The 27439-nt window shown below is 40.7% G+C and overlaps 1 protein-coding gene across 1 annotated transcript in view; it reads right to left on the bottom strand.

Moving 5' to 3' along the window:
* The window catches only part of PHF21B (PHD finger protein 21B), a 157771-nt gene extending 130633 nt beyond the window's left edge, over window positions 1-27138 (bottom strand). Inside the window, 3 exon segments of the mRNA XM_062490881.1 lie at window positions 25768-25833; window positions 26119-26151; window positions 26649-27138. Coding sequence (XP_062346865.1) covers window positions 25768-25833; window positions 26119-26151; window positions 26649-26702 — 153 coding nt within the window. The 5' untranslated portion in view covers window positions 26703-27138.
* Window positions 27139-27439: the final 301 nt, after the last annotated feature.

Genomic DNA, 27439 nt, shown 5'->3' on the forward strand with positions numbered 1-27439 from the left:
CTCTGGGCTCTGTCTTGACATGTGCTGAGCTCCTCTGGGAAATGCTGCACAGCCAGAAAAGCCAATAAGCACCAACCCAGATTGCCCAGTGTTTTGCCAAAGGGTAGAATCCCACCATCGGAGAAAAAAAAACAACTCAGCAAACAAAGCTCTCCTAACATTTCTTCACAAGTTAGGTTAGCAGATCCCTCCCTCCCTGCCATACAGTCTGCCCTGATTTTACACTGCAGGCTAACTACAAACCCTAAGAACCGTACAAGATACAAGTAACACACAGTTCCCCAGGACATCACAATACAGGAAAATCCTTCAGGACCCAGTATTACCAGAGCAGTGACTAAGGATAGCTGATCTGCCAAAGGAAACATCCAGAAATACAGCCTTATTGGCAAAGGACATAAGCATCTCATCTCTAGAACAGTAAGACAGACTCTACATTTTATCTTTCTGATTTAAAGTTTGCCTCATAACTTCATCCAGCTGGAAATAAGCATGTATTTCTAGAAGAGTTGATAGTCATGAAGTGTCCACTCATGTAGCATTAGCATCCAAGACCTTTCTTACAGAGTTAGCTGTAAATGTTTTCCATGGGCAATCCCAAATGTTTAACCTCTGGCTTTTTCTGCCATACTAGCAAGTAACTGTGTCACACATTCAAATGATCCCTTTTTCTTTGACCTATCATGTCTGCCTAGTGACAGAAGCACTTTGTAGTCTGAACCACAATTTTGAAGCAACAAGCAAAACACATACACAGTAACAGAAGATGCATGTTTTGGAGAAACATGGAAAACATTTGGCTTGTACAAATTCATATTTCTATCTTATCTGTCCCCAGATTGCTCAAAGACAGTCTGTATTAATACATATCACTTTATTCTGGACGACTGACAATGGGATTATTGCTCATACACCAAAAGCAAGACATCCAAAATTGCATCAGTTTATTCCTGAGGAACAGAATGATTGTCAGAGCTTAATGGGTTTATCAACAAGAGGCTGAGCCAGTGAGGCTAGCTTGATATAGTTCCTGGAGAATATGATTGTGTAAAATGATCCACAGTCAGCATTCCACAGAGCAACTGTCTATAAAAGGGACACCCAATCTGAAAAGTGATTCTCTTTGAAGCAGCACCTGCAATTCATAGGGATGTTTCAGGACCTTGTGATTAACAGAACAGTGAATCTGAGGTGGGTCATAGACCATGAACTGTAGTTCCAGAATGCTTGTTCTTCCTGCTTGCTCCTCAGTGAGGCAACAGCAATTAGGCTTCCACGTTTCCCTGCCACAGGTGGACCTGAGTAAGCCAGCAGAAGAGGCTGTTTCTTCCCTGTGGGATACAGTTCCCCCAAAGGGTTTTATTCTCCCTAATCTGATCCCAAGGAGCCTCTTGGTACAAATCCTGACACTGGTAGTCCCTACTGTGAGTTACAGAAATTGCGGGCTGAGCAGGCAGGGAAGCCAGATTGCTCTGTCCAATGAAGGCATCTGATCCAAAGTCTTCTCCAGTCATAGAAGCAGTTCATGAGGATTTGGATCAGACTTGGAGGACAGGGCTGATGGGCAGTAGCAGGGATGATGGGCTGGGCTGTGACCGTTTCCATGGAGAACAGGAGGCCTCCTCTAGGACTGTCAAGCATTACCATGAGGACATGCATCACTATTTCCCAGTCTAAACTTTACTTTTAAGAGAGTATTTGTATATGCCAAGCCACAAGTTGCAGTAATCACAGTGGAGATTTCATCAGCAAACAATACCAGGATGAAGATATCATGAGAAGGAAAGCCAAGAACCACCACAAGGGTAAAGCATGCTCCTCTTTCAATAGTGCACCACAGAAACACATCCATCAAACAGTATTGCAGTCTGAAGTAATCAGTGCAACTAATTATCACTAATTGTAATATAGTTTCTGTCTTGCTGCTAATACATTTAGACTTGCTAATCAAATCAAACTATTCCAACTTGTTGTGCTGCTTCCAAATAAATATTTCATCAAGGATAAAAAATGAAGCTTTGTTCCTTTTTTTTTTTTGTGGGGGGGGTTTTTGGTGGTTGTTGTTGTTGTGGCTGTTTGGAGAGGCCAGTGGTCTTTGTTTCATTTATTTCACACTTCAACAAAACTAGTACAAAATGCCATAAGGAAGACTATTTGGCACTCTGAATATTTTCATTTAGAGCCAGAGAATGCTCACATTCTTCCCAGAAAAAGCATAGAAGAGCAACACCTTTACAGGATGCCCATGTGGACAAATAGATAAACCAGACACAGAAGCCCTGGATTCCGTTTCCGGCTCTGCTGCAAACTTCCCAGCACAACCTTGGTTGCCTTGCTAAATACCTCTGAGCCTCAGCTGCCACACTGTGGAAGTAGAACTATAACCTGTCTTTTTCTAAACTGAAAGCTCTTCAGAGAGAAGTTCTCCCCTGCATTTCTGTGCCTGGGTGAACACCAAGAAATTCCAAAGAGGTGTCTGGAAACTCCTTTAATAGAAAATAATTGACATGTGGTTTCCAAAACTGTAATTACATTTGCAAATATATGATTTTCCTTCACACAGAAAAAAGATAAAGTAATGGAACTTCTTCCTTTAAAATTTGCACCGTTCTATACATTTTTAATAAGTTCCCTTCCACTAGAGACTTTCACATGTGCCAGGGATCTGTGTGCTGTGGAAAGGAGTTTCAGGCAGGTGAACAGGCAGTTCCAGAGTACTGATGCTGTTGGACTGAACTTGGGTATTCCACCCAGAGTCCTGCACAACACAGAGGAAGATTTGCTATGGGCACACACTGAACACCGACATAAGGTTGGAATTTATTCCCCAAATTACCAATACAGCCCTTGGAAATGTTTCAGATTCCTGAAAGATCAGACTCTAAGACTTTTTCTTGGTTTTGAAGACTTTCTCCCATCCTAAACCCACCAGCTTCCATGTATGCAGCCAACTGCTTTCTGAGGGAAAACCAACAGCCAGTATTTTGTCTTGTGTCACAGCATAAATAAGCCCTCAAAATTCTGTCAATCAGTCCTGCTCCAAAACCTTAGCCACAATTTGTACAAATTCAAATCCAGAAATACCACAGTTAATGTAACAACGGAACAGGATTTCAATATTTAGCAGTGCATAAAAAACAATAACCAAATTAAATTGCAGCTACCATTAGTTGCCAGCTTAGCACAAATATCTGACATTCCTAACAAAAAAAGAAAGAAAACAACTAAATATTTTATACCAAAGAGGGCCTCAGATTTTAATTAATTTTTAGACTTTGAACTTTGCAAACAGCTACTTGTAACAGTATACAAAGGCCATTTAAAATTGTGGTGCTGATCTAGAAATCAATGTACTTAACAAAAGGCAACACATTAGCAGTAAACATTCATAACTGCCAGCACCTGGAGGCTACTGCAGCAAACAGTAATCAAAGAGATTTAAAATTGAGACAAGATGACCAAAATTAGCTCAGTATAGTAATAATAAAAAAAACAAACAAACAAACCTGACCTTCTTAAGAAAACTTCAGTGTGTCCAGAAATCACAGCCTGATCTATTCTCTCCTAAACTAAATTAAAACAGTTGTTTTGGGATGTGAAATCTCTGAGGAAGCCTGAGTGTGCTTGAGAGGTACAGGCACTGAACAGAGCAGAAACTGCTGATAAGCTGTAGGGTTTCTGTAGGCACTTTCTAAGACTTGGTGCTACACATCCCCAGCTCCCTACAGCCCCCAGAAGCATGAGGATGTCATCATCTTCCCAATGCTTGACATGGACAAGACCAAACCTGAGGCAATGGACAGATCTATCCTGCACTTTGGAGCACCAGACTTAGCAGCCATTTGGAGATGCAGAGTGTAAGTATTTGAAGTCTTTCTGAAGTGTCACAATAGTTGAGAGTACAGCTCAACACTGCAACTGTACTTAGCTGCTGGTTCCAGCTAGGAAGCAGAAAATTTCTTGTGCTACCAAGAATACACTTAGGAAGGAACTGAACTCAGAGAGGCACTTGGGTGTGTGGTCAGTGCAACACACCCAAGTACCACTACCAGAACTACTGACACACAGACAAAACTTTACAGGACTTCATTTGGACAAATAGTCCTTGCTTCCAGCACACCACAATCAAATAAAGTCTATGAAATAAGACACAACAGCAATATTACACTTGAGCAAATCACATAACTTCCAGAAAAATAGTATTTTTACATAGATTCTATATTTAACACCATCTAAGTATAAAGAGTTGAGATTCAAGAAGTTTATCAAGGAACCATCTCACCTATGTAAATCAGACCAAATAAAAAACAAAACCCAAACTTTATCTGGTGGACAATTATGCATTCCATCAGGAATGAGATTAACCTAAGGTGTAGAAACAACTGGAGCTATTCTGGCTTTGAGGAGGAACCAACGCTGTGGATGAGAGTTCACAGATGAGTGGGTACAAAGAAACTGTGTGGGAAGGAACAAGAGCTTGCACAGCACACATCTGTGAGCTCTGTCAGACTTCACGGTCAATAGATACTCCAGCATCAGTAGGTAGCCCATGGATTTTCCTTGACTTGCTGAAGGCCTTTGCAACTGTAAATTACCACACTGATTGCACCAACATATACATAAAAATCCCTATTTCTGGGGGGACAGAATATGGTAATGCTCCCAAGTTGATTTTTTTTTTTTTGTGATAATTCCAGTAAAAATTCAAGTGCAATTTAATATTAGTTACTAACACAGTTATAAATAGTTAACTGCTACAGAACATTGTGTGAAAGAAAGCAACCAAATGGAAAGATTTTACATGACAGATCTGTGGGATTTATCCATTCTGCAGCATGCTGTAAACTTATCAGGATGTCAGATGTTTGCTGGTTGTAACAAAGCTGCCATTGCATAACGTGGGACGTTGCTGATCTGTGCACCTTGTGCTGCAAAATAATAGTACCCAGTTCTGCTTTCCTGAAGAATTGTTTGAGATGAATGAAAGCCCTTATCCTGCACAGGGCTCTGATTTGCCAATCCATAGCCTGAGGGAACAAATAACTTATTTTTGTGAAGTTATCTTTGGGTGATTCAGCTCCCTAAGCCAGCTCTTCCATTTAAAAATGAGAAAAAACGAGATGGTGCTTTAGGCAACCATCTGAAGTAAATATAGCATGAAACCACCAAAACAAGGAAGAGATCTTACATCTCCAAAGACCCAAGCCAACAAGCCAGCAACCAGAATATTTTTTTCAAGTCATATCAACACTGGGACCTTTGTATACCTTGTTCCTCCCTTTCTTTGTCACTGTCACAATTAAATCAAGCTTTTGCATGGCTACCAAGCGGTCAGTTGGTCTGCTGCCTTTACTCAGAGTTAGTAGCTAGATGGAGGACATAGTAAAACAAACTTGATGAAGAACAGTCTTTTAAACCTGTATCTGCAGCATGTGGCCTTGCATTTGGCTGGCAAATCACTCTGCATGTAAATAATAACACCAAACAAGAATCCTTCAGGTTACAGAAAACATTTGCTTCATTCAGGAGGTTCTCAGAGTGACTTCCTCCAAGAAGCAAAGTCAACCTGGAGCTTTGGAAGGGAGGACCATGGGGTGTTTGGCCCAGTCAAGATGAGGGGGTTCCCATTGCCTCTCCTACCCATACCCAGCGGGGATTTAAAAACCTGGTCCAGTTCAAAATTTTGTCACCCTGTTGCTAATTACAATTTAAAATGAAAAATGCAGTTTTACAACACCTTTGTGTGTTACTTTGAACCTTCTATGCAACTTCAACTAAACTGGACAGAAGATATCCTGAGGATATTAAATGGTCAGCAAGCTTCACAAAAATGTAAGGTTTACTGTTTGGACTAACTGAAGGTCAGGCACCACAGAAAACTTCTCAACAGGCTCTAGAGAATTAATATTTGAAAACACCTTTGTATGCCCCTGTCTCTGCAAAACACTGAACCAGAGTGTGCCTCTTCCTTAAGCACCAGTATAAGGCACAAACTTATCAAACTCTAGTGTTCACAGTGTTTATGCTCAAAGAACAATATATATAAGAAAGTAAAAATGCCACAGGAATATAAGGCCTAAATATCACTTGCTCTGTATTTGCAGCAAGTTGACACCCACACCATTTTGGTAGCCTAACTTAACTGAGCCATGTTTCTAAAATATTTTGAAGGTCAACAATAAAGAAAAATTTCCACTGGCAATTTCTGTTAAAAAAAGCAAAACAACACCTATTCAATTCAAACACCTATTCAAAACAACACTATTAAATTTCCACACATGCATAACTTGGCCTTAGAAATATCTGTTTGCAAAATTAGTGCTGACTCCAGGCTCCCAATCAGGTGAAACATCTCTTTGCTTTCCTTTGCTTTGCAGCACCAATGTTTCACCCTCATCTGAAACTTTACAGGTCACTACTTGACCTTTGGCTTTATCATTGGGGGTTTTCTTAATCTGAGTGAAACTTTTGTATGTTTAAGTATCTCTGAGACTGGATGTAAACATGTTTTCCCATTTTAAACCCATACTGTCTCAGTTGTCAAGGACTGATCTGTAGCCCAATGAAGGCAGTGAGAACTAACCCTGGGGCCTGCTGGACTAAAGCCAGTCCTGGAAAGACAGGAACTTCCCTGATCAAGGACCTGGGGACAGGGACCAGGCGTGCTGCTGTGATCAGTCCTTCCTGCGACGACAGCCTCATGGGACTGTAGTTACAGATAGGTTTGTCAGGAACACTGGGACGCTGTCCAAAGCTTTTGAAAATCCAATTCTGCATCATTTGCTCCACAGCAAAATGCAGATGTATTGAGCCAGGAAAGTGTGGCCGACACTTCTCTGAGCAGAACTGCACTTCACAGAATTGCTCCTTATGCCACAAGGAGCACAGCAACGAGCACACTGGAGAGCCAAGGCACCTACAGATGTAGAACTCACTGAAACCCTGATGCCCCGTAATCCTTACAAGCTTCTGACTGTAATCATATAATGTTAGCTTTATAGAAGCACAGCATTTACCACCCCCTGCTGTGGTTAGTGGAGTTTCAGCTCGAAAATTCATTTTGTTGCATCATCTATAGACTCTTTATTCTTGGAAGTATTCCATCTCCAAAGTGATTCACATTGTACTGCGCAGATTAAAAGTTCCAAAGTGACTGAACAGAATGTTTACTTCTAACTACTAACTAGTCTAATAAAATCAGATTTAAAAAAAAAAAGTCTGCAAAAAAGCAAACCTTCCTTCAGTTCTCTCAGAAGCATAAATGCAAAGATCTCTCAACATTTTAAACGTGCAGAAAATATGACCCATCCCTGAGATGTCCTTGTGGATTCATATGTCCCATTGGTAAAAAAAAAGATTACAGGATGGCAAACAGCAAATTTCAAGTACCCCCAACCCCTGTAAATAGTGTGCTCAGTCTAAAAGCAGTTCCACATTACAACATCCTGCCAAATTCTGCAGTTATTCCTGCCATACATGAGAATCAGTCTCTATATTAAGCTCTTTACCTCAAAAATTCATAAAAGACCAAGTCACAGAGCTTAACTCAACATGTCCTTAAAAAGGCAGTACCAGAGCCTGGTTAGTCAATTAAAAAAAAATAAAAAATCAAAGCAACTGTGTGCTATAAACCACAACCAGACAGTTCCGTGAGTTTTACAAAGCAGTGTCAGTGAACAAGAAACAACTGAATGTGGCACTTGGTGCCATGGTGGTGTTGACACGTCCAAAATTGGACACAATAATCTGACAGCTGTTTTCCAACCTAAGTAATTCTGTGATTCTATGACTTTATGATTATCAGCCAAAGCATGTAACATGCTGAAACAATTACAGTAGGGGACATAGTTTCAACTGTTTCTTATCCCGTACTAATTATTTTTTAACAAATAATTTTTAACATTTTTGTAGTTCTTTACACTTCAAAAAGGCTAGAGAAATATTAACCAGTTAGTCCACAATCTCAAACTACTCCACTGAGGCACCCTTTCATAACTGATAAAAACCTTCACCAGTTTCACCTGCATGAAAGAAAACTTTGGATTCAGTAAATGATGGGAGGCTAGGCAGAGCCTGCTGGTCCCACAGAATCCTACAAACACAGCTTTTAAAATACACTCCTACTTCTTCCAACATTAGGAATGTTAAGATGAAATATCTTTAAACGCTGAACCTCTGAAGCTAGCCGACTCTGGCACTTCAGTTCAGAGGGCAAAACAAGTATCCTAATAACCTGTGGTCATCACATTTTTTCTGGGAAGTGAGAGGGGAGAACAGGAAAGTAAGAGGGATAAGTCTGGGCTCTCAGGCTTGAACTGACAGACACAGAGGAAATAAAGAAAGTTTTTCATCAAAATTATTGAGGAAAGGTGTCATCTTTTTCAGTTAGCATCAAGACCCCTTTTTGTCAGGCTGACCTTTCAGTGTATGATTCACCAAGATTACATCACACTTGCTTTCTTTTCACTTTTCCTCTCCCATTTTCTGCGCCATCCAAACTCAGAGAAGGATAGAAAGACAGAAAGACAGATAGACAGAAAGACAGATAGACAGAAAGACATTCACAGATAGATAAGCTAGACTTCACTGCTATCCCTTACTGGCAGAAAGAAGAAATAAGGATACTGCATTAAATACTGCATGTCACTGCTTTTCTTTACGACAGCGTTAAACATTCCACCCAAGATTATTAATAGCAGTTTCACAAGCTCACTTATTCACTTTCTAGCAAGCATCTGTACAAACCATGCCATCTTCTGGTGCTTCCTGGCAGCTAAAAAAGAAATACCAGTGTCAGGATTTAAACTGTCACCTCTATCTCCAGACAGGGAGTCCTCTCTTTATGATCCTGTATCTGAGTGGAGCACTGTACTCTGAAAAAATGTTCCATGGCTCTTCAAGGCTCTTTCAGGTACAACAATCCAAATGAAAAATGAAGTGCCAGAAACAGTATTATTTACTGGGAAATAACAATTCTGTCCTACAAACTGAACAATCTGTGCCTTGAAATTCTCTATATTCAACTTATTATAGAAACACTCCTATAACTGATGCCATAAGAACTAGAACATAAAATAATTTCAACATCAGTTTCTTAATATGACAAAAACATCTGTCCATCAAGAAGTTTATGACAGCTGGAACCAACACCCCACATGACATAAAATAGAGATTGGCTAACATGTTGAGCTATCCTTTCAGTCCTTAACATTTTTTTCTGTAATCGGCAGAAATAGTTCCAAACATTATGGCCCACAAACAAGTAGCTGCTGTGTGTTTTCTTCACCTGCCAGGGCTCGTCAACATCTTTGCATGTAACAGATTCCCCTGGATAATAAAAGGCTGGTTGTTCCAGAACCTATTCTTCTCATCACTTTGAGACTAACACGATGTCCAGTCTCCATTTCTACTGTAGTTGCAGTAAGAGGACTACTGAAGAATGTACCTTTACACACCTTGTACCTCACAAGTTTTAAACAAATATTTGTTACTCCACAAGAACCCCACTACACACCAAACCCTCAGCATCCACAGCTCTCCATTAATTCTGTGATATAGCCATGTGTTTCTATGCAGACTCTTTACAGTGGAGAAAGAGTGATATGCCATTGAGACACATGCTGGCAGCAGGAAATCATGACTGTGTATCAGGCAAGAACTGTATAAAATCAGCTGCTATACCTGCAGCAGCTGAGGAATTGCTGGGCAAAAAAAAAAGAGTCACTTATCACAGAATCATAGAATGGTTTGGGTTGGAAGGGACCTCAAAGATCATTTTGTCCCACCCTCTCCCATAGGCAGGGACACCTTCCACTGCCCCAGGCTGCTCTAAGCCCCATCCAACTTGGTCTTGGACACTTCCAGGGATGAGGCAGACACAGCTTCTCTGAGCACCTGTGCCAGGGCCTCACCACCCTCACAGCCAAGAATTTCTTCCTAACATCTAATCTAAAGCTATTCTCTCTCAGTATTAAGACTTTCTTCATTGTCCTGTCACACTAGGCTCTTGTAGTCTCTCAATCTTTCTTGCAGGTTCCCTTCAGGTGGAGGAAGGCCACAACTGAGTAACCCCAAAGCTTCTCTTCTCCAGGCCGAGCAATCCCAGTTCTCGCAGCCTTTGCTCACAGCAGAGCTGCTCCAGCCCTCTGATCACCTTGGTGCCTCCTCTGGACTCACTCCAGCAGCTCCATGTCCTTCCTGTGCTGGGACCCCAAGGCTGGAGGCAGCTCTGCAGGTGGGGTCTCACCTGAGCAGGGCAGAGGGGCAGAACCTCCCTCCCCTGCTGCCCATGGCACAAACCCTGCTGTACCATTAGGTCACAGCCCAACCTGTGCAACCCAACCATTAGGTCACAACCCAACCCAGCCTGGTGAGAGGAAGTACCACTGGCATTTTAATACTCTACCCAGCTGCTAAACAGCTCCTTGTAGCACTGAAGGTCAGCAGTGGTAAAGTTCTGGATGAAAGAATGCTACTGGCTTTTTAAAGAGAATGTTGGAAGACCACTCATTTGTTCCCTTGTTTTGTAACAGCCAATATTACTTAACATTAAAAAATGGCACTACTATGCTCTCTTTCATTTATATTTGCTGATTTTTCTATAGTGAGCAAAACATTCAGAGTAAACCAAGTCAAGTAAGTTTCAACTGTGCTTATGAACCTCGTTAATTTTTGGGGTATTTTGTAATAGATAACAATACAAATATTAGGAATCTGAAAAGAGAGGCAATAATTTCTGCTGATGAACTGAAGTGGTGGCATTTTCTTAAGAAATATAAGGAGTTCCAAAGTGCCCCTCTAATGTCCTGTTCAAGCAAGATATCAAAATCAATGGGCACAAACTTCTGTTAACACAGACAAATTAAGTTCAGACTGCAACCCAAAATACTATAATGCCATGGAAAAGGCTTTAACCTTGAGGGACCGTGTTCCCAGCCATAGTGGGATATAGGTCTTACATTCAAAATAAGAAAATAAAAGCTTTAAGTAGGATTCCAGAATTCCATTAGGCCTGAAATGGCCCCGATATTAGGGATATAAAACATTTATAGCCCTCAGAGTAATGTGGGAAAACAAAATAGGGGTTGGTTCTTCATCCTCATTATGCAGAATACAGAGGAATGCACTTGATACACCCATGCCCACAAGCAGGGAAACTGTCTTCCTCCCTCTCCTCCATTCACAGCCTTCATCATATCATTATAAAGGGCCAGAAGGGCCAGAGATGAACAGTGCTGTTTTAAGTGTCAGAGGCACCCACCAGCAAAGAACACACATTGGGAAAATCCACATTAATCACTGCTTCCAAGTCAGTAGCTCATTTCTGAGGCAGATCACCCTGTGATCTGATGAAAGTAGATCTTGTACATTGCTTCACAGTACAAAATAATTCAGGAGTGGGCCAAGTGGATTCTGTTGGGATTAAACTCAACAGCAGAGAACACTTCTGGAGCACATGTAACGTTCCACACAAAAGCAGCCATTCAGTCCTTGGGGTCAGACTAGGGATGGATAGCATGAACCCTTGGGATGCGTACAGTGTCCTCAGCACCCACAGTTCTGCTCTCCAGACCTTCCACTGCACTGCACAGCGGTGTAACCACCTTCCTATGAATTCCAAAAGATCAAAGAAAGATCTCTTTGTGTCTAAATCTAAAAATCCTTCATGGTGAAAGAGTCAAAGCCACACAGCAAAGACAGAAGTCAGAGGGGAGCCAGTACAACTACCAGTGACTGGCAGAAGTTCAGTTTTCACTGTGCAACTACTTGTCCTACTCAGAGAGCATTATAAACACCCACATTAGAAACTGATCATCTTAGTCCTAAGGAAGTGACAGCATGAGATGCCACCATCTCTCAGCACTTTGTACTTTTCTCCTTGCCCAGCTGAAGTGGGTCTGCCTACCTAAACAGAAATAGAGGTTCCTTCATGCATTTTGCTAGATGAGCTTTATGTTACACCCCCTGGAACGCAAGTGAGGAAAGCAAAGTGACACATCCATTCAGGGAATTAAAAGTAAGTTATTTCAATATTGAAATTATTGAGATTGAAATTAGCACTCTGAGGGGGGACACTGTCACTCTAAATAGAGGGTTATTCAAACATTTTAACATGGACAATTGAATACAAAAATGCTAGTAACACACTCCAGTAGAGGAAAATCAATCATACCTCCAATAGCAGGTGTTAATTAAAAATAGATGTAGTATATTAGCCTTGAGAAATAAAAATGCACAGCATTTTGACTACTGATTTGATATTACTGATTGACATTTTGACATTACTGACTTGAATCACATTAAAACTCAGCTTCCTGCACATTTACTAGATACACATTCAACAAAAGCTTGTTCCATGAAAGACTGTATCAACTTCAAGCAAATAAAAGAGTGAAGTGTGCACAGGAGTGCAGCCGTTCTAGCATCAAACTTGCAGAAGAGAATCCCTGCCTATCATCATTAGCTAAATAATCGTAAAATGTTCTCTATTTCTCCTGGGAAACAAGGAAATGTGGGAAAAGGAGACTGCTAAGACCTATGACAGTTGTGGGTATCCATGAAGTCACAGTGTGCCTGCCAGAAGTTCCTCCACAGAAGCTCCACAGCCTCCTCTTTGCCAGGAATTGGGAAAGAAAATCATCTTCCCATCTCAAATTTTGACCTCTATTTCTCATCCAAATACCAGGAGCTCCCTGCTATGTTCACAAAGATCTTGTAAGTTTCAATTTTAATCCCTTTGCTCTAAATACCGCCTCAAATTTGTTTTCTCAAGCTCTTTGTGTGTTTTGATCTCTGTACACATCTTCTACCAGGTGGAGGGGATTTTTCTCTTTAAAATACGAGTGGTGCTTGTGCCAACATCCTTGAGTTTGGCAGAATCTGGCCCTTGAAACATAAATCCCTGTGCCTACTTTGTTTTCTAAGCCATTTCCACTACAAATATTTTGGGATGCTCTTAGACAAGAGTTAGTTCCCTCAGAACAACATTGGACAGCAGTAAAGCAATCAAATTGTTTTTGTTTAAGGCTGATTCATTGCACATTCAACACAGCAAATAAAATTCCCACAGAAGTCCAGCATCCACTAATTCCAATTTCAAGTTTTTTTAAGCCGAAAATGGTGTAATGACTTGTGAGGAATTGCACCTACCCAGTGTATCCTCACCTTAGAGAAGGCAAAATTCCTTCAGTGGATAATAACAGTCTACAGGAGTGCTGAGCTCAGTCATGTCAAGACTCTGCATTTTAATAAACACCAGGTCCTGTACACATCTAGTCTGCTGAAAACCGTGCATTTTGAAAACTTTATGTATTTCTATGATAGGTTGGAACAGGCCAGCTGATGAATACATAACTATCTGATGATCAAAAAATCTTTCAAGGAACAATGAATCATTAAGTAAATATGTAGTAATTTTCAGCATTATTTTTCAGACTTTGTTCCGGAATAACATTTTTAAAGCAATTTTTGACACTAAAATCTAAAGGTTTAGCCACAGCCTTTAGAGAAAGTCCATCAGCAAACCAGTGGTTGATGCTAACCTAGAGTGAAGACAGCTTAATGAAAGAGCAAGAACCTGGGAGATCAAGATAAATGTTGTACCAGTGATTGGCCAATTTTGTAGTTTGGGGATGGTGAGGGAACTTAAGTACACCTGGCCCAGACTTTTGGGAAGTATAAACAGGCAAAGTTCAACTGAACCCAAAGAAACTATGAAATCATAACATGAAGATTTCAGACATTTTCCTTCTCATTTAATTTTTTTTTTCAAACACTGAACCAAAATAGAAGACTATCAGAAATAGTAATTACACACAGCTTGTGCACACCACTTTGCTTAGCTAACACTACTAGAACTAATAGGGGCTATACAGTAGGAAGATCTTTAGAAAATACATTAGTCCAGCTTTCAGGACATTGGATCATCTTACAAAATCTATCATTATCATTTGACAGCATTCAGTTTAATAGGAGGCAATTTCAAAGACCAACCAGGGACTGAACAGCAAAATAACCCAACAACTCAACTTTGAGAGAACCACAGAAAGGCTTAGGTTGGAAAGAACTTCTTGTTCATAACTACATGCTATTTTTCTATAAAAGAGGATAGCAAGTTCATAACAGTGGGTGAAATGGACTACCCCAGGCAGCCCAAGCCAGGAAAATTCCAGCTTACTTGCTCTGTATTTGTAACTGTAGGCAAACTCACTCAAAGCTGAGTTCTGGGGAAAGTTTATTTTTCCACTGTGTATAGAAAACAACAGCTACTACTGCCTTCACTGTTTGCATTACCTTATGGTCTGGGAATCCTGGAGGAGAATCTCATTAAGCCAAACCCTAAATACACACAGGATAAAGACAGACCCAGACCCAGAGAGCTTCAGCATGTTTAGGAGAGTTACTTTAATTAAGCAAGTGCAGGAGGAAAAATACAAAATAACCAACCATGGCCAAATTTTTTCAACCAGGTGGTCTGAAATAGAGAGCTTAAATCCATATATAGTCATAAATAAAAATGATCTATCTAAAGATGCCAGAAATAGGAATTCATATTGAAGGCCTCATAAACTCTCTGACTTAAAAATATATAAACGAAGCCTCCCAGCCAAGGATACACACTGAAGCTCAGACTATATTATCAAAACAGGTCTTCCACCTTTCCTCCATCTCCCTCAGGCTCAATGCTGGCCTAGATCTCAACCCAATTTCAACCAGTTTTATGAGTTTACATCTGAGTCTCAACACCACAGCTAGGAGCTGCTGATGACTCCACTCTTTAACCATCAGTGCAAGGCCTCCATGTGTGTGTGTTTGCACATGCACGTGGTGGAGAGAAGGGACCAGTCTCCAAAATAAACAAGTCAGCTAAACACTGCACTCCCAAACTGAGTTTGGCATACAAAAATCACAATCCTTAGTTATATTATTCATGCAGAATGCACTCAGCATTCTATTGTTCCTGTTCTCATTGTTTATAAATGAGTCTTTGCTTCATCTGGGAATGGAGGTTCCTTTAAGTTTCCTTTACTAAAAGTACTTCTGTAATGAGGTACAGTGCTAGCACTCAGAGGGTTAAAGAAGTTTCTAGAAATGTTTGTGCTTCTGGGGAAAAAAAATGGTGTTTTTTTTCTTTATTGAAGGAACAAGGAAACACTGGATCTTGCTGATTTGTTTTAGCCAATCTGATACACAGGTTCCTGATTCCTTCCTAAATGTTTCAGAAAATAAAGTTAATTTTGTTCTCTCTTACTGCAACATTTCTGAAGGAAATTTCTTAGTATGTTAAGACCCTTGTTTTTATACCTCACTTAAGTATTCCAAGCTCTAACACATTAAAAAATTAACCTAAGACATGGTCTTCAAACACCGTGCCTGGCATAAATACTATTTCTCATGACAGGACATGAATTGAGTAATGGCAGGTCCCTTTTGTTAGGGACCTACAGCTACCAAAAAAAATAAAAAAAAAAAAGAAATAAGCCTTTGTCTAGCAATATTGCAAATTTCATGATTTAGCTTGTTTGGCAGTTCAGTCTGCCATCATTAATCCTGGTGACTGTGCAAGATTCTAGTGCATTCCTCCACATTAGAATTTTTAAATCCAAGTTGAGTTAATTAACAGTGGGCTGAATTGTGAAAGAAAAGGTAAGTAAATCACAAGGCAACTGAAACACTTTTGGCTCCAGAGGACATCCTTCTGTTTTAAAACCAGTATCACCAACGTTTAAAGGCGAGTGGGACTGCATCCTTTACCTCTCCATTCTTTACCTCTCTTACTGCTTTTAAAGTTCAAAGGACTTCTTTATGCTGCTACTAAGACTGAGATATTGCAGACCAAAAAGGGACAGGAGGCAGGCTGTCACCTGACATACTGAAACCAGGAAACTGGAGAGATCCATCCATCCATATTTTGGAGTGAAAGGAAACCGGCTTTTTTGAAATAAAGACTCAAGAAATGTAATAGTTTGCCAGTTAATGGAAATGCATTTATATTTCACTAATGTTAGGCAGAGAAAAAATTCCATCTCTTTAAAAAAACATCTCCTGTCTACTTGCAAATATCAATGGACTTTGTGAAACGGATAGGTTTTGTCTTTTTAATATCAACCCCTAGCTTAGCTCTTAACTGAAGTTTAATGAAGCCATCCCCAAGAGCAGTATCTTTAAGCCAACAATCTCCATCTTCTGTGGGTTCTTCTAACACTCTGGACTGCCTTCATCTTCCCTCTCCCTTCCTCACCTGCTTTTCTCCCTCTGGTAATATTCTGATTTTTATCACACCAGTGCAAACTCTGGGTAACTCCAGTGAACTCCAGGGAAATATATTTCTGGACTTACACCTGCCTAGCCAGCAGAAAATGTAAATTGAATAGTATTTAGTTTGCTCAATAAAGGCATTTTTCCCCTTTAATTTGTAAGAAAAAAATGATGAAGTCTAAATTGTATTGCTCATACTCATCTTCAGTAATACCACATTCCTCCAAAGACCCTATTGAAAAAGAACTAGTCACATATTTTTTCACTCAAAACATATGATGAGAACTTGGTCTGCAATTAGTAGTGGAGAGAACAAAAAGTATCTTTCAACAAAGATAAGCCCCGTAGGTCATTTGAAGGAGGGACAGTAGAGCAGAATTTCAATTGGTTTTTGAAACAGCAGCGCTTTTTTAATATATTTGCAGTTTAAGTGCCAGGTTTTCTAAGAAGACAAAAAAAAAAATAAAGACTGTAAATGCTTCTGTCACTCCTATACTCCAATTAGTTTTGGAGGGGGAAAGATGAGAGATTAAAACAACTCCAAAACTTCCAAATGTGGAAACTCGTTGGTGTTTGCAATGAGGACGAGTACCGAGTGGAACACATCCATGGGAAAAAAGTGCACTGAAAAAAACTAGGGGTGTTTTCCATTTAAATCCATGCCTATTCAAAACAGTCATATCTGAATTTCTAAGAGCACACAAAATCAGTATGCATTTACCATAATAAATGCCTTTTTCATCAACTAACAAAACAGAGAAGATACAAATGAACCAATCAGGGATTTCAAGTGAGCTATCAGTGTTAGAAAAGCTACTCTGCACATTCCAGTTGAGTCACCACAGAGGAGAAAAAAAAAAAAAAAAAAAAAAAGGGAAAAGGGGGGAAATAAATTACTGTGTGCAACTCCATCTGCAAACTGCTTCTCCCGCACTGGTATGTAATAAAATGTGTTGCTAAGATACAAGCTGCTAAAGAAGTTCATTAAAGGACACTTTAAACAAAGCTGCCAGACTCTTTTCCCTTTAAAGGCTGCTTATTTGGTTCTGTCCCTTGTGTTTATAATTAGATCCTCTATATGAGAGACTGTGTTCCATTCAAGCCCACTCAGCAAAGAATGTTAATAAAATAATGTAAATAAGGCATTGGCTTAGGTTGGATATATTTATGGGCTGCGGAGCTGTTGATAGAAATGCATCTGGACTCCACCTGTATTTTTTTAAATGCAAAATAAATGCTTTTCCAAGTAGTTTCTCCCTAAGCTGGAGAGCAGAAACATTACCTTCTGTACCCAGCACTCTGACCTAACTTTTAGAAAATACTTTCAAGCAAAGAAAACTGGCTTCTTGTTTAAAGTTTGGGGTTTCTGAGGTGCTGCTCATACAGGCTTTTATGTGTGAGCCTTTGTTATCTACACTGAAATAAAGGACAAAATTGTTTACGTCTTTCCCCCGGCAATCATTCTCTTTTTCCATCTGTATACGAGTTCCTAGATGCGCGTTAATAATTTGCAGAATTTCCTTGATCTAATATATTCACAAGTAAGTCTGTTTTGTCACATTTTATTGCCAGGAAAGATATGTTATCAAATAGGTCTTTATCTGACCTTAAGTAAAATACTTTTAGTCTCTGTAGTAACGCTTGCGTGGCAGGTATATTTTGGCTTTTGTTTTGGTTGAAGGGAAGCAAATGGGCAAGATGTACTTTACTTTCAGTAATGGTGGTGAAACGATATCTAAAAATATAATTTCAGCATTTATCTGTTTGGCACTTAATAACACACAAGATGCATAAATCACAGATGAGAGTTAGTATCAGCGATTATTTAGGAAATGTTACTTGTCACTTTATAACCCACATCTCATACTAAATTCAGTACTGCAGTCCCCAGTATGTATATATTTTTAATTACATTTTCAGGCTCATTTACATGCGCATATTGGCTTTCTGCCTGAACGATATCAAAGAGAAAGACCTTATGCTCACACCCAACCACACACACACACACAGAAGCAAATTTATACACAGAGACACTCAAGTCTGTACATTTCTGAGAATGGAAGCTTCTCTCTTCCTCATTCTTAGAAAAGCTTTAACTCACCAATAAATCTTTAGGCAATCTTAGCTGATTTGAAGTGCTTTAGAAAAACAGAACATTATAGAAAATGTAGGTTAATCTCTGCTGCATGTTACAAGTATCAATGATTCTCACTTGACTCAATTATTTGAAATGTAATATACAATTTCACTTTCTGTAACCTTATCAGATTTGTCATCAATAGCTGAGTTGCACAGAAAGGCAATTCCACTCCTTCTCCCTGGATAATACATAAGCTACATCACAAAGGATCAAGCTGAATCAATGTGGAAACAAAAATAACTTAAACACAATATAGACTTAACTTCTGTTTCAAGGCCAATTATATGCTTCTCTCAATTAAACACAAGCAATCAGACCAACCCTCAGGTGAACACACTGTTCTGGCAAGAGCCTCAATGCCCAGGCTCTTAAAACTGAATTACAACTCTGAAAATAAGATTGCCTCTCAAAAGCCTAAATTAACACCACCCATCATATCTACAGAGTTCTCAAGTACTTATTGTTTTGATTTTACTGCAGCTGCACTTATGGTCAGTTCTCTAGTTTGCTTTAATTCAGTCAAATGATTGTTTTGTAGTTTAAACTTGGACATGTATTTAAGTTCTCCATGAGTCAAAGAAAGGAAAATACATGCTCCTATTTCCTAGTCCTCTGTCTATTAACCAGAAGGGTCTGCCTGCACATGTGCAAAAAGCCCTGTGGTACATATCAGATTTCAATAGATGCTTACTATTGGCAGTTGCAGGTTGGAGCGAGAACTAAGCCGCATCAGCAATTTCATATGACACTCTGGAAATTGCTACTGCATAACAATAAGCAGTTGATTCAAAAAGCAGAGGGGTGGGAGATAAAACATTTTTATTCTTCTTGAGTTAAAATGTACTTTGTGAAATAAAAAAGTAGTACCACCTTAAGTTAAAAAAATACATGTTATATACATATATATATGCACATAGACACATAAGAGAAGTGTGTGATGAGGATTGGATAGACCAAATATGAGTCTATTACACTGAAATAACTGTCTACTTTAATGGTAGAATGACAAATTTGCATTTCAATTAGTCCATTTCTGGTTCTTTTTTGTTTTCTTCTTTGTTCTTATCTTAAACTTGCAGCCTATATTCATACTTCCATTACCTCCAACTCCTCTGTGTGTACCAGTTGGCCTCCTTGACATCGTGGCCACACATACACCATTTACTGTGGCCTTGTCTTACCAATTTGCAAATTTCTATCTTCTAACTCTATTGCTTAAAAAAAATTTTGGTGCTTCAGATTTTATTTTGGGGGTAGAGGGGAGAGGGAGGCATAATTTTATAATCAAGTACAAAAATGCTGCATATCCTTTGATCACACAGAGAAAGGCATAGAAGGAAAAGTTAAAAGTAACTTTGTATGAACATGTCTTTATATGCCTTCATGCTTTCAACTTGAAAATCAGATCTGCAAATTAGATGAAAAGGGGTTTTCTTTGCTTGAACATAGCAGAAGTGTTTAGACTGATGCAGTATTCTATTGGAAATGTCATTTAAAACCACCACTCAAAACTCTTCTCTAACATCATGCTGTGGAAAGAAGACATTCCCCCTTTTCTTCCACAGATACAAGGAGTCTGTGCACCAGATCCTGAAACAAGATGAACTGGTTCAAACATCTGCCATGACATACTGTTCTGGATGAGCCACACACATGGTGTGAACCAGTGGAGATTTGGTTCTATCATACTCGAGCTCCTGACAAAGACTCCTGTAAAAGCACCACTTAACAGCTACCCAAGTACCCACACAAAAATTAAAACAAATTCGAACTCCAAGACACAGAGGTCCTACACAGAACTAAAGTTTCTTTAAAAGAGTCTCCCAGCTAAAGTATTGAGTACATCTGAACAAATACCTGTTTGCTGAAAGTATAAATTATATATTTTAGTGTGCAACAGGTAGCAAGTGTCATTAGCGTAAAACCAGATATGAAATAAAAAGGTATTGTTGGCATAATTCCTTTTTCTGAATAGACAAAGGCATTGTAAGGAAAAAAATTGCTAAATCACAGGGATAATCATCATAGCCAGCTCCTCTAATGAGGCATCATGGGATTACTGGAGTTATTATAAGAGTCATCTTATTGAAGAAATTCAAAGTTAATTGAAATCAATTGTACTGTTCTGACAGCAGGTGTTTTAAGTGGGTAAAATATCAAAGTGAACTCTTTTAAATTGTTAGAATGAATGTAACATTCTCTTTTCAACAGTTAGTCCTGCCAAGTGATATACTGTACAAGTAGAGAAAAGTATACACTCAAAGAAAAATGCTGGAATGAAATAGCATTTCCCATGCCAGTCCAGCAGCTACCAAACAAAATGGGGTTCTAACCCCTCTAGTACAATTTTTTGTTACTGATGTGTAAATTCCATGAGTCTTTATAAGGGCAACCTAATAGCAGGCTGAAAGTCATATTCCATTCCTCCATGAAAATATCCTTTATTACCCTTTTTCTCCAATATGACATGGGAATCTCAGTATGCTGTTACTGAAAGCACAGAATGCTAGGACTGTCATTACGCAAACTATATTCCTAAGTTACTCCTCCAAGGAGCTGAAGGTAATTCCTTCCCTAGTTTTTTCCCTCTTTTTACAGATGGCAAAACGAGCAATACATTGCCACCTGATTTTGCAACTAAAAAGAAAAAAAAAAAAAAACAAACAAAAAACCCCCAAAACAAAAAAAAAGACAAAAAACCCAACAAACAAAAAAAAGATAAAAAAACAAACAAACAAACAAACAAACCTGTAATTTTCTGGGAACTGGAGCTTTCTGAATTACAGTCCAGAACTAATCTTTACTCTGATCCAGTAAGTTCATTTTATTCTGCAGTTGTTCAGGATTCCCAGCAAAGTTAGCAGGACATCAAGACGCAGAAGAAGGGCAAAGTCAAGCTCACATTCAACACCTGTTGTCTTTGTGTTTCTAGACTCAGTGCAGTGATAGAAAAGTTTAATACTCCACCTGGGAGCCCACCATACAGCCTCCCCTGACATCCATGGATGCAATTCTTGCCACACCAATAGGGAGGGCTGTGCATACCTTGGGTCAGAGTTTGACATCAAGTTCAACTCAATCTGGAAATGCCTTTCAGATTTTACTTTAGTTTCCACTGAAACTCATAACCCTTATTTTACCTTAATCATTTTGAAAGAACCCAGCCAGAAATACTGAGCTCTGGCAATATCAATAATTTACCCTTTAACTCATGTAAACAAAGCTGCCGTTTGCAGGCACAGCCCAGCATGAACTTCAACAAACCCAAAATCCACTTCCTCCTCTTCCCCAAAACAAAGAGACAACATCAGCACGATAAGATATCTTTAGCTAAACCATCTCCAAAAAATTGCATAAGAACTGTACTTCAATTTTAAGAAGTCTAACACTTTCCACGAACAGGCTTTGCTGGTGATCACCACAGGCAAAATACAGTCAGTGATTTCATTTCCGATATACTACCCAAAAAGACCCCAAACCAGCAATAGCACAGGCTGGGAAAGTCTGCCTGAAACTAATGTTGATTTTCTGCATAGACAGTTAATTATGGTAAAGAAATGAGGCAGCACACATATGAATGGCATAACGTCTTTCAGGAAGGCACATTTTTATTACTGTGCTCCAGGACAGGCTGTCTGAATTCAGATTTCATCATAGTCAAAAATATAGTAGCCCACACTACTGTTCATTGTTAAAGACCTGGCTTGCTACCTATCACGTCAGTAAGGAGGGACAAGTAAAAAGGAGCTTCCAATGGAGGTCAAAGATTTGTTTATTTTTTTAGCCTGATCTATTAATTAATAAGAGACAACTTTCTAGAATTAAAAGACTCTTAACAACTCTTTAAGGACATAAAGAGGAAGAAACACATACAGCAGAGCACCTCTGGTGTACTATTAAGGTCAATGCTGGCTCTTATGATGGCCCTTTTATTTACATATAAATGCTTGTTGCTTGACAATTTAGATAAAAATGTTACTGCTGCTCTGTATGTGCTGTAGATTGAAGGTGTAAAACCACCGGACTAATTAATGGAGTCTTCACACATCATATCTTGTTAAAGAAGAGGTAACCCGCTCTCAAATGTGATTACAATTAATCAAAGCTACAGCATCTGAAGGATGTACTTGTGACAGAAGTCTAACTTGTCTTTCTGAGTCGGATGCCAAATTAAGACCTGATTGAAGCTGTTGTCTTCCAGTAATGAAAATTATGGATTTACAGTACTTATTTGAAGACACTGAAAAATACTAAAACTATGCTAAATTCTGTATTTCTCTAACCCACCAACAAAAAAAGAAACGTTGATGACTAGCCAGGGATCCTTAATTAGGATGCAACTTTAAATCCAGCTGTATGTAAAAGCCTACTTCATAAATTTCCCTAAAAAGTTGAGTTTGTCATTCAGTTCTTTCTTACCTTCATTTGTAACTTTCAAGAAAAGCACACGTTGCCACAAATGCCATTGTAGCCAGTGAAAAGTGATGAATAGGGGCACTGAGAGATAACACTCACTCCTGCTATGCTCCTAGCAGGTGTAGATGGGGGTTTTTGGTTTGTTTTACTGTTTCATCATTAACATGTGCAATTAAATTGAAATGCAATTTTAGCGTCTTTTGTATTCAGTGCATGTACAATCAAAGGTATACATTATTGAATTATGAATCAGTTGTGCCTAAACAAACCTTTGGAGGGATAAAGGAGGAAGGAATGTAAATACACATGTAAAAATAACCTCCCTACTTGAACTGCCTATTAAAATTTACACTGGTGTTTTCATGAGAGTGAAGGCTTGAAACCACCAAACAGCTCCACCATTAGCCCATCTGTCATCTCAGGGGTCCTCACTGCTCCTTCTCTATACCCTCAAGGACATAGAGCTCATTTACCAGCCATTACCTAAGAAGCAACTGCTAATTATAGCAAGTCTGCAAAGTTACATGATGAGTTTGTAACCTGGTCACAAGCTAAGACCTCCAAACTCATTTCACTTGTGACCCGAGAAAGATTTCAGTGTAGACTTCTGGAGGTGGCAGTCTGGAGCACGAGGACACCACACCACCAGCCAGGCTCTTAATTATGCGCTCTTGTTGCACAGGATGTAGAAAACAGTGAAAGAAATCTAGGGTTTTACCTAAAAATAGGAGGTTTCCTGCTAGGCCAAGTTTTCTGTTTGCAGCATTTAGGTATTTTATGCTTAATTACTTCATGGTCTATAGGTTTATTTACAAGACTATGAGAATGGTAAGTCATAAATACACAACGATTGTTTACTAGTTAGTTTGGATTACACATAAATATGCTGTGCAAGCTTAGCAAAAACCATTTTCCCCAAGCTGAATCAGAATGTTCAAACTGAATTTTCAAATGTGTCTCTCTCTGCCTTATCTAAATTCCAACATGACATATAATAAATAGCTTCTCATTTACTACGATCATAAAAATTTAAACAGCCTTGAAATAGTTGCTACAATATAGGGGGAAATGATCAAATCTATGTTCCAAATACCCACTTAGAACAGCAAAACTATTTAGATATTTAAGAAACAACACATAAAGATGCATTGTTGCAGGAAAGGCTTTTACCTTATTAAAAACAAAAAAACAAAACAAAACAAAAAAACAAGGTTCTACCCAATACAGTAGCATTAGAGTCAACAATTTGCTGTTTTACACTGCAAAACAAGGACTAACAGCCCTTACACATCATGTAGTGCCAGATTTGCTTTAAAAAAGAAACTATCTGATTTGATTCTACACAGTGATTAAACATCTTTGTGCTCTGCTGAGTAGGGTATTCTCTCCCCTCCCCCCTCCAAAAATGGCATCAAAGCAATCAAAATGGTAATGTTCAGCATGAATGGGGCCCCATCCCCCACCGGCAAACTCCGCAGACTTTTCTCCATGTTAGGAGGAACCAACACCCCTTCCTCACAAAATGGAAGCTTCCACTACCAAACTGAGAGTGCTGACCAATTCTCATTACAATAAACTGGGAGAAAAAGGGTGGCGTGCAGCCATCGCCCGCAGGCACGCATCACACAGGCACTTCGCAACTTTAACAGCAACTCAGCAAAACAAAACAAAACACGCACCAAATAAATAAATAAAACAAAGAAAGAAAATTAAAAAACAAGAAACAAACAACCAACCAACCAAACAAAAAGGGGCGGGGGAAAGCGGGGGAGCGGCACACGCGTCCCCGTTCGGTGTCCCCCGGTCGGGAGGGAGGGAAGGGCGGCTCAGGGCTGGCGGGCGCTGTCCGCAGCCCCGGTGCTGAACGGAGGGGCCGCGCTCCAGGCCGGGCAGCGGGAGCACAGCGACCCGCCACCGCCGCGGAGGGCCCGGGGGCCGCACGGAAAGTTCAGCCCCGGGATGGAGAGCGGGGCTCGGGCCGGCAGATCTCCCGCTGGCTTTTCCAGCTGCCTTTCCCGCGCTGGAAGTGCCGGGAGAGAGGCCGGGGGGGTGCGCGGGGCGAGCGGGAATGCGAGTGGCGCTGTCCGCGGTGCTGAGCGCCCGCGCCGCCCCCCGCTCCTAAACTTTCCTCCCGGGCTCCTCTCGGGCAGAGCAGCGGCACGGGGGCCACCCGGCACAAAAACAGCGACGAGAAACTTTGGGAAGGGCGGGGGGAGAGAGGGAAGGGGAGGAAGCAGGGAGTAAGGTTCCCGGTTTGTTTTGTTTCTCTCCTCCGTTTTGGTGGGTTTTGGTTGTTTTTTTTTCCTCCCCCTCCCCCCGGCAGCTGAAACAGGTTAATCTGTTTTTATTCGTGTTTTTGGAAAGGGTAGAAAAAAGTGAAAGTGCCTAAGTGAACTCGAATCAAAAGCTAACACGTCAGATCAGACCAAGGGAAGAGAAAGGCAAGTGAGGAGGGGGGGAAAAAAAAAGGAAGAAAAAAAAAAAAGAAAAGAGAAAAAAAAAACAAGGAGAAAAGAAATAAAGTGATCAATAAAAATCAGTTTTGCAATTAAACCCAGAAATGGCTCCAAACGGGGCTCCAGCCTCTTCCTTCCTAACTCTTGCTCTGCACATTACACAGAAGTGCACAAAGTAACCCAAGACAGGAGAATTTTCCATATTCCTAAAACATGTCGACCAACTCAAAATGGACGCCTCTTTTTTTTCTTGCGTTTTAACTACTGCTTCTCTTTTTACTACTAGTACTGAAATAATTCTTTCCCCCAGCAAGACATCAGAGAATCCGACCTCATTATGAAAACATGCATTTTCTGACTCTATGCAAAAGAAAATGGATGTTATATCCCCTGCCGCCAGTATTTTTCAGCTAACGCAGACACTTTTCGGATGTTTAGATAGTGCATCGTAAAAACAAGAAGAAAAACCAAACACAACTGAATCGATCTGTTCCTTACTTGTTTCTCATTAAGAGCTGCTATTCTTGATTGCCTTTCATGGATTTGTTTCTTAAGATCCCCGTTCTGCAAAAACGGCAACAAGACGCATATTAAAGGCAAAGTGCAAACTAACCCCAGTAATGAATAAACTTGCGAGCTAGAAATTGTTCAAAGGCAAAACCATTCCACCGAAGCCGTACAGAAGCATGCACACACAAAACACCCTCCTTAGCAAGAAAGCTCAGTGCAGACTACGAAATGAGATCTCTTACTGATAAAGTTTCTCATCCTGCTGTCCCAGCACAACTGCGCTTATTACGGCAGGGATAAAATACTGAAGAAGAGGAAAAAAAAAAAATCTGCATTTACCTGTGGATCTTGCTTCATCTGTGCAACTAGTTTCTATTTAAAAAAAAAAAAAAATCACCCCCAAAAAAGGAGGAATTAGAAAGTGTTTCAAGTTTAATGGATTTTTTTAAAATGTATGTATGTGTGTGGACGGGGGAGGGAGGGGGGTAAGGAACAAAGAGGCAAGTAAACACTGCGAGTCAGTTTCAAGCAAAGCTCATAAATATTCAAGTCTCGTCCTAATCTCTCCAACACGCACACGCACACGCACACACACACACACGCACACTCACACTCACGCACTCACACCAGCACCGACTGCAGCGTTGACTCCGCATCTCCACAACACGCACACACAACTCAGCCAAACAAGCCGCTGAAGTACTTCGGGGAAGTGCTCGCCATTGCGGCGGGGGGCCGGGGGTCCCCGCCGCGCCCCCCTCCCCTGGCCGCTGCGCCGCGAAGGCTCTCGCCGAACATGCAGCACCGCTCCTGCGAGCCCCGACCGCAGGCACAGCACGGCTGGCTGCCTCGGCCGTTCGTTCTTTTACCTGGTGACATTGGATTTCCACTTTTAACGCCTCCTGCAAGCTGTGTAGCTCCATCCCTGCAACTTGCCAGGCACTTTCCTGCCACTTTCAGATCCGAGTGAAGTTTTGGTTTTTTTTTTGGTTTGGTTTTTGGTTTGGTTTTGTTTGGCTTTTTTTTTCCTGCCTTTCTTTTCTTTTTGGCTTTTTTGTTTTGTTTTTGTTTTTTCTCTCCCGCTTTTTGCAACAGACCCTCCAGCCAGCCAAGGCAGCCACCCCTCCCTCCGCGGAAAAATGGAAGAAAATTTCTTAAAGTAACTAAAAAATATATAAAATAAATAAATAAAAAGGAAAGCCAGGGAAAAATAAAAATTTAAAAATTAAAAAAGAAAAGGAGTGGCGGCACCAAGAACAACAATACTAAGGAGAAGCGGCAGGACAGCCGGCAGACACAAGTACCCGGTGTGCACGGCAAGTTGTTCGCCTCTTCGCTGGGGACGCGGACTCGTTACTCACTTTCCGCCGAGCGGGGGGGGCCCCTCCCCGCGCGCCCCCGCCCGCGCCCCCCCCTCCCCGCCCGGCCCGCCCCGCCCCGCCCCGCCCTGCGCTCGCCCCGCCGCCCCCCGCCGGCCCCCGGGGCCGCTCCAGCGGGGCCGGGCCGGGAGCCGGGCCCGGGCAGGGACTATATTTCCTGGGAGAGAGCGCGCGCCGGGATCCGCCGCGCGGGGGGGCAGAAAGTTGTGACACGGCTTTGGCGCGCGCGCGCGCGCGAGAGGGTGCCCGGATGGAGCCGGGGGGGGGGGGGGGGGGGGGGG

Source organism: Cinclus cinclus, chromosome 4, assembly GCF_963662255.1.
Source record: "Cinclus cinclus chromosome 4, bCinCin1.1, whole genome shotgun sequence".
NCBI lineage: Eukaryota > Metazoa > Chordata > Aves > Passeriformes > Cinclidae > Cinclus > Cinclus cinclus.